Genomic DNA, 13,884 nt, shown 5'->3' with positions numbered 1-13,884 from the left:
TTTATGCTTTCAAGGATTTTCTAGAAAAAGCCGATAAATTTAGCGAGACCCTCAAGGATATGAAAACGGACCAACATGTCCCCTGCAGATAAGAGGGGCTCTATATTTCTGTCTTATTTTCTTGTCTGTTAGTTTTTCTTTCAGGAGAGCAAGGATGGTAGGTATAGCCTTGCGTAGGCATGAGTGGAAATAAAGTAATGGGTGCGATGTGGCCCAGAGCTGCCTTGGAGTAGAGAATTAGCTATTATTGGCAGTTGAGTATGAAGTGACATCTCTTCATCACCCACTTTTAAAACCCTGGTCCCAAGGTACCTTTGGTTTTATTTCTTTTCTTCCAAACGGAAGGGTACTGTTGGTGCGCAGTGGGGCCTGGCCTCTGAAGCTAGGGAAGTCTTGTCAGTGCTCAGGAGTAAGCTGTTCTTTATAGGGAAGTTCAGATGAGGACGTGCTCTAGGGCAGCGGTCGCCAACCTGTCGGACCTCACGGACCACCAGTGGGATGGCGACTGCTGCTCTAGGGGTTCAAGGATTTAACTTTGTACAAAGCAATAATTTTTTCATGAATGACCTTTTGTTTTCCTTCTCCTTTCCTTTCTCTCTCTTCCCTTTCTCCTTTCCTCCGTTTCTTCCTCCCTCCTGTCTTTTCTTTCTGCCAGGGTTGTTTATGGTTCTCCTTGGGTTCCATTCTAACCACGCATCCTTTGGGTTGCTTAGACTATTTCCATGTCAGTCTTAATTGTTTTCTTTCCACATCCCCCTCTCCGCCAGGAGGAAGGATTGGGATTCATTAAAATACAAAAAGAAGGCTGGAGTCTTGTTCCCAAGCGTTCTTGATTTTCATATCTCAATCCAGTCTCTGGAAAATGCTCTCATGAAAAGAAGTTGTGTTTAGGACTTGTGCGTTTTTTGAGTCCTCATTAAATATGAACTAAAACTTATTAGACATTGTTGTTCTGAGGAGTGTTTTTTTGCTTGATCTGCTTCTAAGGCTATTCAGTTAAGTCCCATTCCATACTTGCCCATTCTTGAGTCTGGCTTTCTGTGTTCATGCTTCACAGTAGGTCATGCTATATCTTATGTTCAGTGGGTGGGGTGTTAAAAGCAGTTACCTTTGGCTCTCAGAGCCTGGAACAAGGATGTGCTGCCCTAAGACTGCATGTGCCTTATACAGTCCTTGATAATCACATATCTCCCCCCCCCTCTCTCCCACTCCCGCCCCCCCCCCCCCCCCGTTTTACCCCAGTTTCTAGAACCTGGCTGGAAACATCTAGGCATTTGAATCTTCCTCTTTGTTTTCAGTGTCATGCATTCTGGGAAAGTCCCTAGGCACTGTATGGATCCTCTGATGGCTGTCCTGGTGGCAGGACTTGTTAAACAAATAAAGAAGCAGATAAAAATAAGAAGACTCCCTCAAAATGATTTTAGTTATTGTTAGAATTTTACATTAGTTCAAGGGAGAAATGAAAAAATAGAGAAGACAGTAGGAAAGATATTTGGTAAATCTATAAAGAATGTTGTGCTACCTCAGCTGTTTCTAATTATTAATGCTTCTAAAACAGAATCTGGTCTACATATGCCACTTGGTTATGTGGGAAGCACCTCCTTGATCTATTTTAAGGAAAATAAAAAAAGAGGGTAAATAATCGTTTTCAGATTCATGGGAATTCAGTCACTGGAGATCAGAGCACAAAGACACTAAGTGGGCGAGGTCACGTGTGACCCCTAGAGGTGTCATCATATAAGCGTTTGGAAGCTACCTGTTGCTCTGTAGGACTTTTTTCTAATTTGAGGCCTGTTTGAAAAACAGCAATTTAATAAAAGATACTTGGTTTTTTAAAATTTATTTATTTTTTACAGAGAGGAAGAGAGAGGGATAGAGAGTTAGAAACATCGATGAGAGAGAAACATCGATAGCTACCTCCTGCACACTCCCTACTGGGTATGTGCCCGCAACCAAGGTACATGCCCTTGACCAGAATCGAACCTGGGACCCTTGAGGTCCCAGGCCGACGCTCTACCCACTGAACCAAACCAGTTAGGACAAAGATACTTGTTTGTTGCCCATTGGCTGCAGATCCCTTTCATCTAGAAGTTCACTTTCTCCTTTTGCTGGCTTTACAAAAGCCAAGTCTAACTCAAGCCTGCAATTGTCTGGTTCCTGCCTCAAAGAGCATGGATATAGAGGTCTTCTCGTGAGCCGGTATCAAAGGAAGGCTTTGCGGCCATAGGTTGTCATTTCCCCACTTCTTTAGTATCTTTTAGAGTGGAAAGCCCACGTTTTCCATAGACATGAGTAAAAGTGGACCTGATATTCTGAAGAAATTAGTTTTCTAGTCTTCCTTGCTTTCTACCTCCTTGTCAAGTCCTTTGGCGACCTCTTCCTCTTTGCTTGTCTCTGCCCTAGTGGCAGAGAAGGATGTCAGCATCGTGAAGCTCCCCTGTGGCTCAGCCCACAGTAGAGCATCCTTGTTAAGCTGAAGAGCAGTGAGGTGAGCCACCTGGTAGTTAGAAATCAGTACTGGAACTCTGTCGGCTGGTGATCTCCATCTCAGGACCTGTGAGAAAGTCTGCCCTTGTGGGGAAGGTACAGGCCGTGTGAAAGGTAGCTTTCCAGCACAAGATACTGGAGTTTGAGGTTCACAGATGATGGAGGCCCAGGCTACATGCCTGATGTCTTGTTGGATCTGGGTTATCTCATAGTAAATAGCTATGGGATGCATTTTCTGCTGTTTATGAAATTTGACCACAGGACCTTGAAATTATTGTAAAGAAATTGTAAGGGGAGTGTGTATGTTTTTGTGCATGTACTGAGATATGTACCTCTGCTATTGCTGATGTTACTGTTATGAATGAATTGACTTGTTAATTATCTGTCACCCCTTTCCTTTAGCCTTGACTAAAATATATTGTAGAGGCATTTCTTTATGGGCTTGCTTTGTTCTGAATACGTGCCCACATGTATGTTTGCTTTAAGGAAAATATTCTGCTTTTATAATCTCCATGGATACCTCAGTGACTGATAAAATGTAGATGGTTTTTCAGTGGCAAATGTTAAGCTCAAACAGATAGAGATCTATGAGACAGAGCCATTGAGAATTACCTATTATCCTTATTCAGATGGAGAATGAAGGGTAAGGGTGTGTGTGTGTGTGTGTGTGTGTGTGTTTGTGTGTGTGTGTGTGATGGTATTATTCCCTATGCCCACTCTTTTATAATACTTATCCATTTAACCCAGGTCCTTTTTTTTATTAAGTAGTGTATTCCTCTTAAATTAGCTCTATTGTTAGGTACTAAATCAAGCAAGTCACAGTAGGTATGAGTGAGCAAGTAAGTATATCCTATATAATAAAGAGGTAATATGCAAATTGACCATCACTCCAACACAAGATGGCCGCCCCCATGTGGTAAAAGATGGCCACCACAAGATGGCTGGCAGGGAGGGTAGTTGGGGGTGACCAGGCCGGCAGGGGCGGGCAGTTAGGGGTGACCAGGCCAGCAGGGGAGGGCAGTTGGGGGCAATTGGGCTGGCAGGGGAGCAGTTAGGCATCGATCAGGCTGGCAGGGGAGTGGTTAGGGGGTGATCAGGCTGATAGGCAAGAAGCGGTTAGGGGCAATCAGGCAGGCAGGCAGGCGAGCGGTTGGGAGCCAGCAGTCCCAGATTTTGAGAGGGATGTCTGATTGCCTGTTTAGGCAGTCGGACATCCCCCGAGGGGTTCCAGATTGGAGAGGGTGCAGGCTGGGCTGAGGGACACCACACACACACACACACACACACACACACACACACACACACTCCAGTGCATGAACACACACTCCAGTGCATGAATTTCATGCACCAGCCTCTGTATGTATATAAAGGGAGTTTTTTCTTACAAGTAAAAAATTAAGGGTAATGCAAGCCAGGTTTTTCACAGTCAGAGAAGGGAGGTATAAATATGGAAAGGAAGAAAACTACAATGAGCCCTGTAATATTGGATTGAGATTGCAGATATCTGTGTTAATTCATGATATATTGTTTCAGGTTTTCTAAAGAGCTGATGCCAAGATGGGACTAGATGTGCAGTGCAAGAATTTAATTGGGGAAAACTCTTCTCAGGGATCTGGATGAGGCTGGGAGAGCCATTAGACTGCCCTGTGGGCCTTAGCCCTGTGGAGAAGGAGGGAGGGAAAGAAGGAAGGTTGAACTGGAAAAATCTAAGCTGTAGGGCAGTTAATTCTAAGAGTTTCTGCCAAGCTGACAAGGAGTCCGCATGCCAAAGCTGCCCATCAGAGGAGTCCAAAGTCTCAGCTATAGGCCTGCCTTAGTATCTCTGCTGTCTGTGCTCAGTCTTTGGCTGGTAACGGCTGGTGGAAAGCATAGCCTTGGCTGAAACAGTGATGGTTTTCCAAGCACAGCAGCTGGGACTGTCCGTCAGTTATGCTTCCTGCAGTGAGAAATCTGAGAGGCACATTTTCATTACTGCCACACATGGTTTCCAATAGTATTAGAAATAAATATATAGAAATAATGATGTAAATGTAGGCTACTAGATAATTGGCTAATTTCAGAGTTACAGAAAATAGCACAAGATAAGCCCGGGATATGTTGTTGTCCTGGAAATCAGGACATGCTCAAAGAATGATGGGGGCATGTCCATAGGTCACAGAAGCCCACTTGAACCAGTTTTCACTAGCCAGATTTGGAACAATTTCAGCATCAAAATAAATAATGATAGTAGTGGGTTATTACCCTTTGAATAAAATGAGATTCCATGAGTTTATACTGATCCAGATAAATAAACGAATAACTTGCAAGTTTGAGGGCTAAAAATTACGTAGTTTAAAGTGTCTCCTATTAGTTATAAAGAGAAAAAGGAGTAACTACAGTGGAGAAGCCTGGTAGACACCATCCTGATCAAGTGATCAAAGTGGACGTCAGTGGTAAATTATACATCATTTCATAGGGGGCTTAGGGAACAGTACAGCATCTCTTCTGTGTGTTGTTGCCAATGATGCATAACCTGCATCGGACACAGAAATAATTGGCCTATGCTCTTCCAAGTGTCAAGCCATGATATTGTAAGAAAGACCGAGGAAGTATTCCGGACTAAGGAGGCATGACATCTAAATGTAACACCTAATTCTGAATTAGGTCCTTTTTTCCCTAAATATTTTATTGGAACAATTGGCAAAATTTGGGTGGGGTTTGCAGATGATAATATTGTGTCATTATTGATATCCTAGTTCTGTTCATTGTTTGTTTTTTATTATATAGGAAAATATCCTAGTTTGTAGGAAATGAACAGTAAAATATTGGGGGTGATGGTACACCTGATCAGTTACTTACTCTCACATGGTTCAAAGATGGAGGGTCCGTTCTTCATACAGTATGTGCAACTTTTCTGTAAGTTTTGATTGAGGTGGGAGGATTGCGGATGGAGAAGACTGTCAAAAATGTGCTAAAACCATTATAATATCCTGTAAATGAAATCTATGTAAACGTATTCTCGAGTATGGACATAGAACACCTTTTCTCCAAGTTGGCAGAATATTAGGACCCCATAGTTTCAGAGGTATCTTACAATTGGAAAGTATGTGCTCATTAAACAATCTACTTGCTGTGGAAACATGTGGGAGGGGAAGATTTCAACGGGAAGATTTCAATTGGAGAAAATCTGTGTGTTGGTTCTGTTTGTATCAAGGATATCTGATCATGTCTAATGGAAAGTGTTCACTTTTAATAGAACCTAAATTTCTCTTTTAGTTTGAAGAAACAATTCAATCCCAGCACTAATTCTCCGGCTGTTAGTGCCCTTTTTATATAAATTATCTATTCGAGCCAGACATGTGTAATTGGAGTAGAATTACTGATACACTCAAGAAAGCAGAACTTATAAATTTGTCTAAAGTGGCATAATGTCATGGCACGTAATTTAATGTTCTCTTTTCTTACTGGGCAAATGATCAACACAGCAGTGTCGGTTTCTGAACCATCTTTGGGGGCGGGGCGGGGCAGAATCTCCTGACCTTTCATTAGCAGTCAAAAGAAATGAATGAGAGTCAAGTACATGAATCTAGGCTAATCCCATTTTCTCTCTCTCCCTTTCATTCCCTTTAACTCTATGTCTTAGATAATGGAGAGGAGAAAGACAAAAGCTGGTAAGGCATATGTAGGAAGCTTTTGTCTTTAATTCTGTTCTCAGCAAGCTTGGCTAATATATGCTTAGGATAATAAATAATGTTCCAGTGCTGTCTTTCCAAAATGATTAGGTGTTTTTCTGACATTTCCGAGAGTATCTCGAGTTTCAGGATGTATTAAAACAAAATTATAAGAATATGCTGTGATTTTTACCACAGTGAAAAAATTATCCTAAATAAGCTAAATTATTTCATCCAGAAAATATTTACTGTCTACTTTATGCCAAGTGTGGTTCTAGTCCCTGCGTTACAAAGCAAGAACGAGGAGACTCTTGCCCTCTCTGACCTCATAATTTAGAAGGAAGATAGACACTGAGGAGTATTACAGGGGAGCATACACCAAGAAGAAAACACACGTGACGTGATTCTCATGCCTGGCTCATAGTAAATGCCCAGTAATGATGGTGGTTATTATTATTTCATGTGTTTTTACTCTCCTTACTGCTAAGCACCAGCACCACAACTGTTGTTCCAGGAGAAACCTGTAATTAGAGACATGCAGCTAAGAGAATATGGCTTACACTCTAGGCTTCCAAGAGAAAGAAGAGGAGGGTAGCGGGCAGGGTGTGGAGTTGGGGATCTGAGGCCTTCACCGACTTGTGGACTTGGCTGACAGGAGACAGAGGGCAGCAGAAATAAGGGATGCTTGTGCCCTTGTTGCTCTGCTGGCCACGCAGGTACTCAGTAATTCTGTGAATTGATTTGAGCAGCATTAACAGGAGCGGATCATTAAACATTTGTGCTGTTTTGCTTAGTATTCTCTAGCTTTTTCAAAAAGAAGCTTGTTTGTGTTGAATTTTTTCTTGCCTGCTTTGTCATTCCAACTTTCTCCTCCAGACCCCATGTATTGACTGTAAAATGTCAATGCGCAGCAATTCAAAATGCAGTAACAAATACGTCTTTGTTCTTCTGGCATTTCCAATCCTCAGACCTCTCAGCCTGTTACAGCCTCTCTCCTGCCCAGTTGGGGCTTCGTGGTGACACCCGTAGTTAAATTCTCACCATATATCAACATCTACAGCTGTTGGCTTGGGGCTGTTGGCATTCTCCATGCTGCCAAACCCAACTCTGTGATAATGACAGCGTTTGCCAGCGTGCTTATGCGGTGACTCAGGAGACGGGGTGGCCAGCAAAGCAGCCTCTTTGTGGGAGTGGATTTGAGAAGTGCTAATTCCGTGGTGGTTTGGAGATATTAATATCGTGCTGGCAGTAGATAAACAGGCAGCAGAGGGGAATCGGCCACAGCATCTTTCCCTCCTCTCCCTTCTGCACATATTATTTTTTTCTTCATCTCTTAAAACAGTAGTTCCCTGGGTTTTGATTAAGAGAATCCTTCTTTAAGTGGATTAAACATGCACATAAAATGGTTAGTTCATTTCCCAGCATCTCCAAATCTGAGTCTCTAGGAACATCAGCTTGTTAAGAGTTAACTACATTTCCAAACAACACTAAATCAAAGCATATGGTACAGTAGCCTATTGCTTAGCATCCCCCCTCCCTAAAGGGCAGCTAACCAGATGGTTTAAGTGGGACCTTTCATGTAATTATGACAGACACAAAGGCATAACCACCAGTCTGACCCAAAAACATCATGCCTTTTGGATTCCAGTACTGGCTACTGGTGATTTTTGAAAATTTATTTTTGCAGAGTGAGTCCTTTGCATCAAGGTTCTTTCCAGCATGGGGAGGAACCATGCAGATATGCTTCATTAGTTGTCTGAGAGTCATGTCCAGTGCACTCTTCTCTAGTTAGTAGATGTAAGTCACTTAGAGCAGGCCCTCTTTCTAATTCTAGTAAAGGGAAGAAGATGCAACACAATTGATTTAAGAAGGATTCTAATCTGCATGTTCTTTAGTCCTAAAAGGACTACTCAGAGTATTATTCCAAAGCTGGTCATCCCAGATTTTATTTGTTCCCCCATTTTATGCCATTTTTCATAAAGAACTTTTATCCCACCCCTGTTCCTTCTTCCCCTTCCCTACCCAATTCACCCATAGCCTCACCTTCTGCACGCCCCTTTGGGTGGGAGCCCCACGGTCAGGAGTTCTGATGAGAAGGGAAGCACGCGAGTGTTATGTCAGCCCACTGTTTCTAACACTGCCAAACTGGAATAAGACATTTGCTATTATAGGGCAGGCTAGAAAAGAGATTTTGAGAAATTTAGGTCATGCTTTCATGTATTTTTTATTTTTTATCTGTTTATCTGATGTTGTAAAGCAGACTTTTCTTATTTATAACATTCTGTAGAAAGGCTGGCCTAATGTGGGCTTCTTATAGATATTCTCTGCTTGTTTTTATGTATGGATTGATATAGCATCTGACTGTACTAGCCAAAAAGTGCTGAGCTAGGGAACTTTATTCCATCTTTTATTTGGATTTCTAGCTTAGCAGCTCATTGGTCTTAAAATCCTCTGCTTCTCCCTCCCTCCCTCTCTCTGCCAGGACACGTTAAGACCTCCAGGTGCGAACTGTTATTATTTCTGTTGACTGAGCCCCATATGCACCTCTAGTGCTCACTGACCTATCTTTTCTGTTGCAGAAACATTGCTGAGGCCCTTGTCAGCAAAGGTCTAGCCACGGTGATCAGATACCGGCAGGATGACGATCAGAGATCCTCTCACTATGATGAGCTGCTTGCCGCAGAGGCCAGGTGAGATGAATAATTATTACAGTAAACACATTGGGATCCATGGCCCCTTTTTTCCTTCCCAATTTCCTGCCTAACCCTGGGCAGAATGTTATGGGAAATAATATGCTGAGAAAGCCTATATTCTTTTATTCCAGTTTTCCCATGAAGAGAAAAGGGGCACACTTTGAACTTGCTTTCTAATCTTGATTAAGTACACTTGGGCCTCAGTTTTTTAAATCTGCGTAATAGAGACATATTAGAGACGATCTTTCTATGGAGATCACGTGCTGTAGAAGATGCTGTTGTCATCACTGTGCTGTCTTCATTTCCGGGGACTAACCTGCTTACGTGCGCAGGACATTTGCCTCTGGTTCTTACCTCCAGAGGCCTCTGCTCCCCAGCCCCTCCCATTAACACCTCCAGACCTTCTGTCATGTACAAAGGAAATAAAAACATTTATTAGGAAATGAGTTTTGCTTTCACACTCTTGACAGCTGGCAGGAAAGCATTTGAGAAGCCCTGTGACATTTTACTTTTGTCCTTCATCCCTGTGGCTGGTTGCCCCAAGGACATGCATTCTGCTCAGCAATATTTCCTACCAGCGACATTCTTCAAGGCTTTTCCTCACTGAGACGGCTGTCACTGGGTGGTGCTGGTTGTTGAGTGATTCCCAGACTTCCCAGGAAACAGAGCAAGATCTGAGATACTATTGGCTGAGCTGACTTGGATAGCTCAGCAGACTGCTTGGACTCGTCCAAAACACATCCACTGTTTCAGAGTGATCCAGGTGCTCGGCTCACTCGGCCATAGTTCTGGGACCTCGTACTTTAGTTTTAGAAGTTTAGTAATTGCCAGGTTATGCTCTATAGTCAGAGGAGGAGTGAGTTTGGTCACATTGTTATTTATACTTCAGACTTTGTCATTGAGATCACTTCTCTTGCTCTTTGGCCCAGAACGTTGCCCTGATATGTGACATTTACCTCTCATATCACGGTACATCCTGATGGATAGAGCATCTGTAGAATGTCACACAGACTGTCAGCTCAGAAGTCAGCCAGTCAAACTGCTGCAGCTTTTTGGAGTCTTTCTTGTGGATTTTCCCCAATGGGCTCAGTCTAGGACCTAATTCTTCTTTTTATATATATATATATTATTGATTTTTTACAGAGAGGAAGAGAGAGGGATAGAGAGTTAGAAACATCGATGAGAGAGAAACATCGATCAGCTGCCTCCTGCACACCTTCTATTGGGGATGTGCCCGCAATCAAGGTACATGTCCTTGACTGGAATCGAACCTGGGACCTTTCAGTCCGCACTCCAACGCTCTATCCACTGAGCCAAACCGGTTAGGGCTAGGACCTAATTCTTAAGCACAAAAAGTTCAGTGAAAATACCAGTATCTTTGTTCATTTAAGGCTCATTAATGGCGACTATAAAATAATATGATAGAGAATCCGTAAATGGTGTTTCTCTCATTCTTCCTCGCTTCCTCATTTTTCTCTCCCTGCCCATGTTATCACTAAGTCAACTGGGCTGAAAGAACCCATCATGGGAAATGTGGCTTCACATCTCTTAAGTACTATTTAATGATCTAGTTACTCTAGAAAATGGACAATGATTAGACTATAGTTAAGGTGGGATTTGGGGTGGTGAATCTGTGCTGGGTGAGCTCAGCTTGGTCTGGTGGTAACTTGAAAAACAGGTTATGCATTCCCAGAGAAGCAGGAGCACTTAGTACAGTGGGATCTAGAGTCCTATTTTCTAGCCTGGGTTTACTCTGCCACAGTGGAGATTTAATTCTGATCAGCAGGTGAGCATGAAAACACTTTGCATAGCTGCTCTGGAACGTGAGGCCACACAAGCTCTCCTACTTTGCTGTTTGAAGTAGCTGTGTTGTGCTATCCTGTTTAATGAGTATGCATAGAAAGTGAATTTCTTAGGTTTTAGGTTTTAAGAAGAAAAGAGCCTCTTTAGTCCAGTACTCACTTTGAGCTGAAGGAATGTAACAAGGTGCCTGCCTGCTAAAGCAGTGAGCTGCCTGGAGATAATTGTGTTGGGCCATTGCTTTCAGACGGATGGTGGAAAAACTGGCTTCAGGGTCAGTGCACTGTTGCAGGTTGAGTAAACGGAGAGAAATTGACTACTTCCCCAAGCCTGTGAGGCATTGCTCTAAGGCAGTGCAGACCTCGACAAGATTTAGGACAAATGGCCAGCATGAACTGTGAGTTTTCCTTGGGCAGTATTGTCAATGAGCCTCAGAACGGCAGCCCGGAGCCACCTTCTAGATGCTCACCCCCAGCGAGATGATTTAAGATCTGAGAAAGACCGGAACACCTGCCAGATAAGAATGGTGGTTTTGTAGCCATTAAAACGTATCTTCAGTACAGAATGTACCCCCCTCCACCTTTTAAATGATAAAGTTGGCTCACTTCAAGATCACCTATTTTCTGATGCTCTATTTTTGTTTGCCTGCAGTATGCAGCGCTCCATTCTTCACGACACACTCCTTGTGTTCCCTTAGTATTCTTACTTGCTTCTGTCGCGTTACAACATGTCAAAGCTCTTTTTACATGCTGCTTCTGCCCCTTATCCTGCCTGTCTATGGAATATTATGGGAGTTTAGGGTCGTTTTCCCCAAGATAGATTAACTATTTTTTTTCCATTTGAACTCTGCCTTATAATTTTATGCATCTGTCAGTGGGCTTCCTCTGTCTCCCAGCTTAACATCCTCTGCAGATCTCATTTGAGAGTTGTTTACATCTTCCAGGGCCTTGAGTAGAACTCCTGACAAGAATGGCTTCGATGTTGACCCCAAGTCTCTTAGTGCGTGGCTCTCACTTAACTGTCTTTTGTTTATCATCCTTCAGCCACTTTTTAATCTTCAGTGATTACATGCTGAACCAAGCTAATTTGAATTAATTTCCCAAATAAATTTCTTGAGGTACTGTGTCTAAAGCTTTAGCTGAGGCCAAATGAATAGCATCTGCTATGTTCATATCGTTCATCCTGGAATTCGTTCAGTAAAAAGTGGTTTGTTAGGCCCTCCCCACAAGGGTGTTGATTCCAACAGGTTTCTTTGTCTCTGACCCCTGGATCCCTGTTTTTATCTCTGGTTATCACCAATGATATCAGCATGGTGCACAGTGCTCTTCTATTAACTTCACTTTCCACAGCATTGCTTGGCCATTAAACCTTTTAGAGAAACATTGTAAGCTATGGAAAGGGCAGCCTGTTAACTCGTCTGACTTCTCGAGTCAGTGGACCTGCCTGCCCAGGAGCTGATGAGCTTCCTCAGGGCTCTGCAGCTGCTGCTTCCTCTGCAGAGGGGGGTGGGCTGATCTGCCAACCTTTCTCAGATCATCTGACGGGAGCTCAGGGAGTGTTGCCTTATGCGCCCATTGGGAGACCAGGGGAAACCGAAGAGAAGAAGAATACCGATTTCTAGCTTGCCTGCTGCTTTCAAGCATATTCACCTGCCTGCCAGAACCACGCTCAGACCACCTCAGCAGCCCTGTTCAGTTTGCAGACCCTTCCAGACTCCTTCATACAAATGTCTGTCTGCTTCTGGGAAACCCTCATTATGCCTCAAATGCACATTCTAGCCTGTTTAGAGGAAGCCACACCTTTTTCTGTTAAATACGTTAAGCACCCAGTCAGTCACCGGTGACTGACACTATACTTTCCGTCCGAAAGACAAGACAGGCTGGGCGCTTAATGTGTTAAAGGATAAATAAACCCCTAGTTCCCATCATGCAGACCTTCTTTTCTAGTTCAGTTGTCTATTATCAGCTGCCTCCTCCCTCATTACCGGTGTCCTGACAAGATAAGGTTTGGCATTTTTGTATGTACTCTCCTGGGCTCCATTGAAAGCCCTTGACTTTGTCCAGGGTTCTGAGAGCTCTAGTGTGTGTCCTTCTGATTTTTAATAGAAAGAACTTAAGAGATGCTAATCCACATTTCTTGGTGATACTCCTGATCTTGGTTCTTCTTTTTAGGGACATTATTGGGGCTCCTTTGAGAGTGTGACACATCATTTCTATTTTGCACCATGCTTATTTTTTACTCTGCACATTGATTTCCCAACATTTCCAATTCTTGGTTAATTTCAGTATGTCTCAGTCGGCTGGCCTGCTGCATTTCTAGTCTTGATGAGTGGTCTCAACTGAAGGCGAGCTTTTGACTCCTTCACAGCATCTCTCATATTCTTCTGAGGGATTTCCAAGCTACTGAGTCATTATAGGGACCTTTCTTATTTTCTAAGGTGTTTATATACTCTATCCTGCATACTTGATATAACACATCCAGTATGATTTTAAACAGGCTAGAATGTGAATTTCCTTAGCATTCTAGAGGCCTTCCAAGTTGGCTTTTGTTGAGCTTCTTATGGACACTGAAGATGAGCTGGTGATGCTTGGAATTAGATCAGAGACTGGCTGTGTGCCTTGTTTCCCTTGGACATCCATACCTGGAGAAATTTTATCCGTGTGCATTCTTTACCAGTAACTGTACTTAAAAATGTCATACTTTAAGATCTCCTAGAAACTGTTAGCCTCTGCCACTCATTGCAGCAAAACCAAGACGTTTCTGTAAGTTCAGAAGTTAGGGCTTTCTTTATTTTATTTTTAAGATTTTTTTTATTGATACTTAGGAAGGAAGGGTGAGGGAGAGAGAAAGAAACATCAGTGTGAGAGCGGAACATCAGTGGACTGCCTCCTGCACATCTCCTACTGGGGATTGATCCCACAGCCCAGGCATGTGCCCTGACCAGGAATCACACCTGCAACCTTTGATGCACATGAGGATGCCCAACCAACTGAGCCTCGCCAGCCAGGGCTGGGGCTTGCTTTTTCTTTTTTTGTAATCGTGACCGGAGGAGTAGGATATTTTTTCCATTTATTTTTAGAGAGGGTGGAAGGGAGGGGGGAGAGAGAGAGAAACATTGACGTGAGAGACACATCTATTGGTTGCTTCACGCTTGAGCCCTGACCAGGACAGGGGATTCAACCTGTAACCAAGGTACATGCCCTTGACCGGGAATCGAACCCTCCTCGGGTTGACGCTGTAACCACTGACCCAAG

The 13,884-nt window shown here is 43.2% G+C and overlaps 1 protein-coding gene across 1 annotated transcript in view; it reads left to right on the top strand.

Moving 5' to 3' along the window:
- SND1 (staphylococcal nuclease and tudor domain containing 1) overlaps positions 1-13,884 on the top strand; it is a 457,708-nt gene that overhangs the window by 247,550 nt on the left and 196,274 nt on the right. Inside the window, exon 13 of the mRNA XM_008154047.3 lies at positions 8,717-8,827. Within this exon, the coding sequence (XP_008152269.1) occupies positions 8,717-8,827 (111 nt within the window). The remainder of the gene's footprint in view (positions 1-8,716; positions 8,828-13,884) is intronic.

This window comes from Eptesicus fuscus, chromosome 14 (genome assembly GCF_027574615.1).
Source record: "Eptesicus fuscus isolate TK198812 chromosome 14, DD_ASM_mEF_20220401, whole genome shotgun sequence".
Classification (NCBI taxonomy): domain Eukaryota; kingdom Metazoa; phylum Chordata; class Mammalia; order Chiroptera; family Vespertilionidae; genus Eptesicus; species Eptesicus fuscus.
Note: the sequence above shows the minus strand (reverse complement) of the source record. Positions and strands in the feature narration are given on the sequence as shown.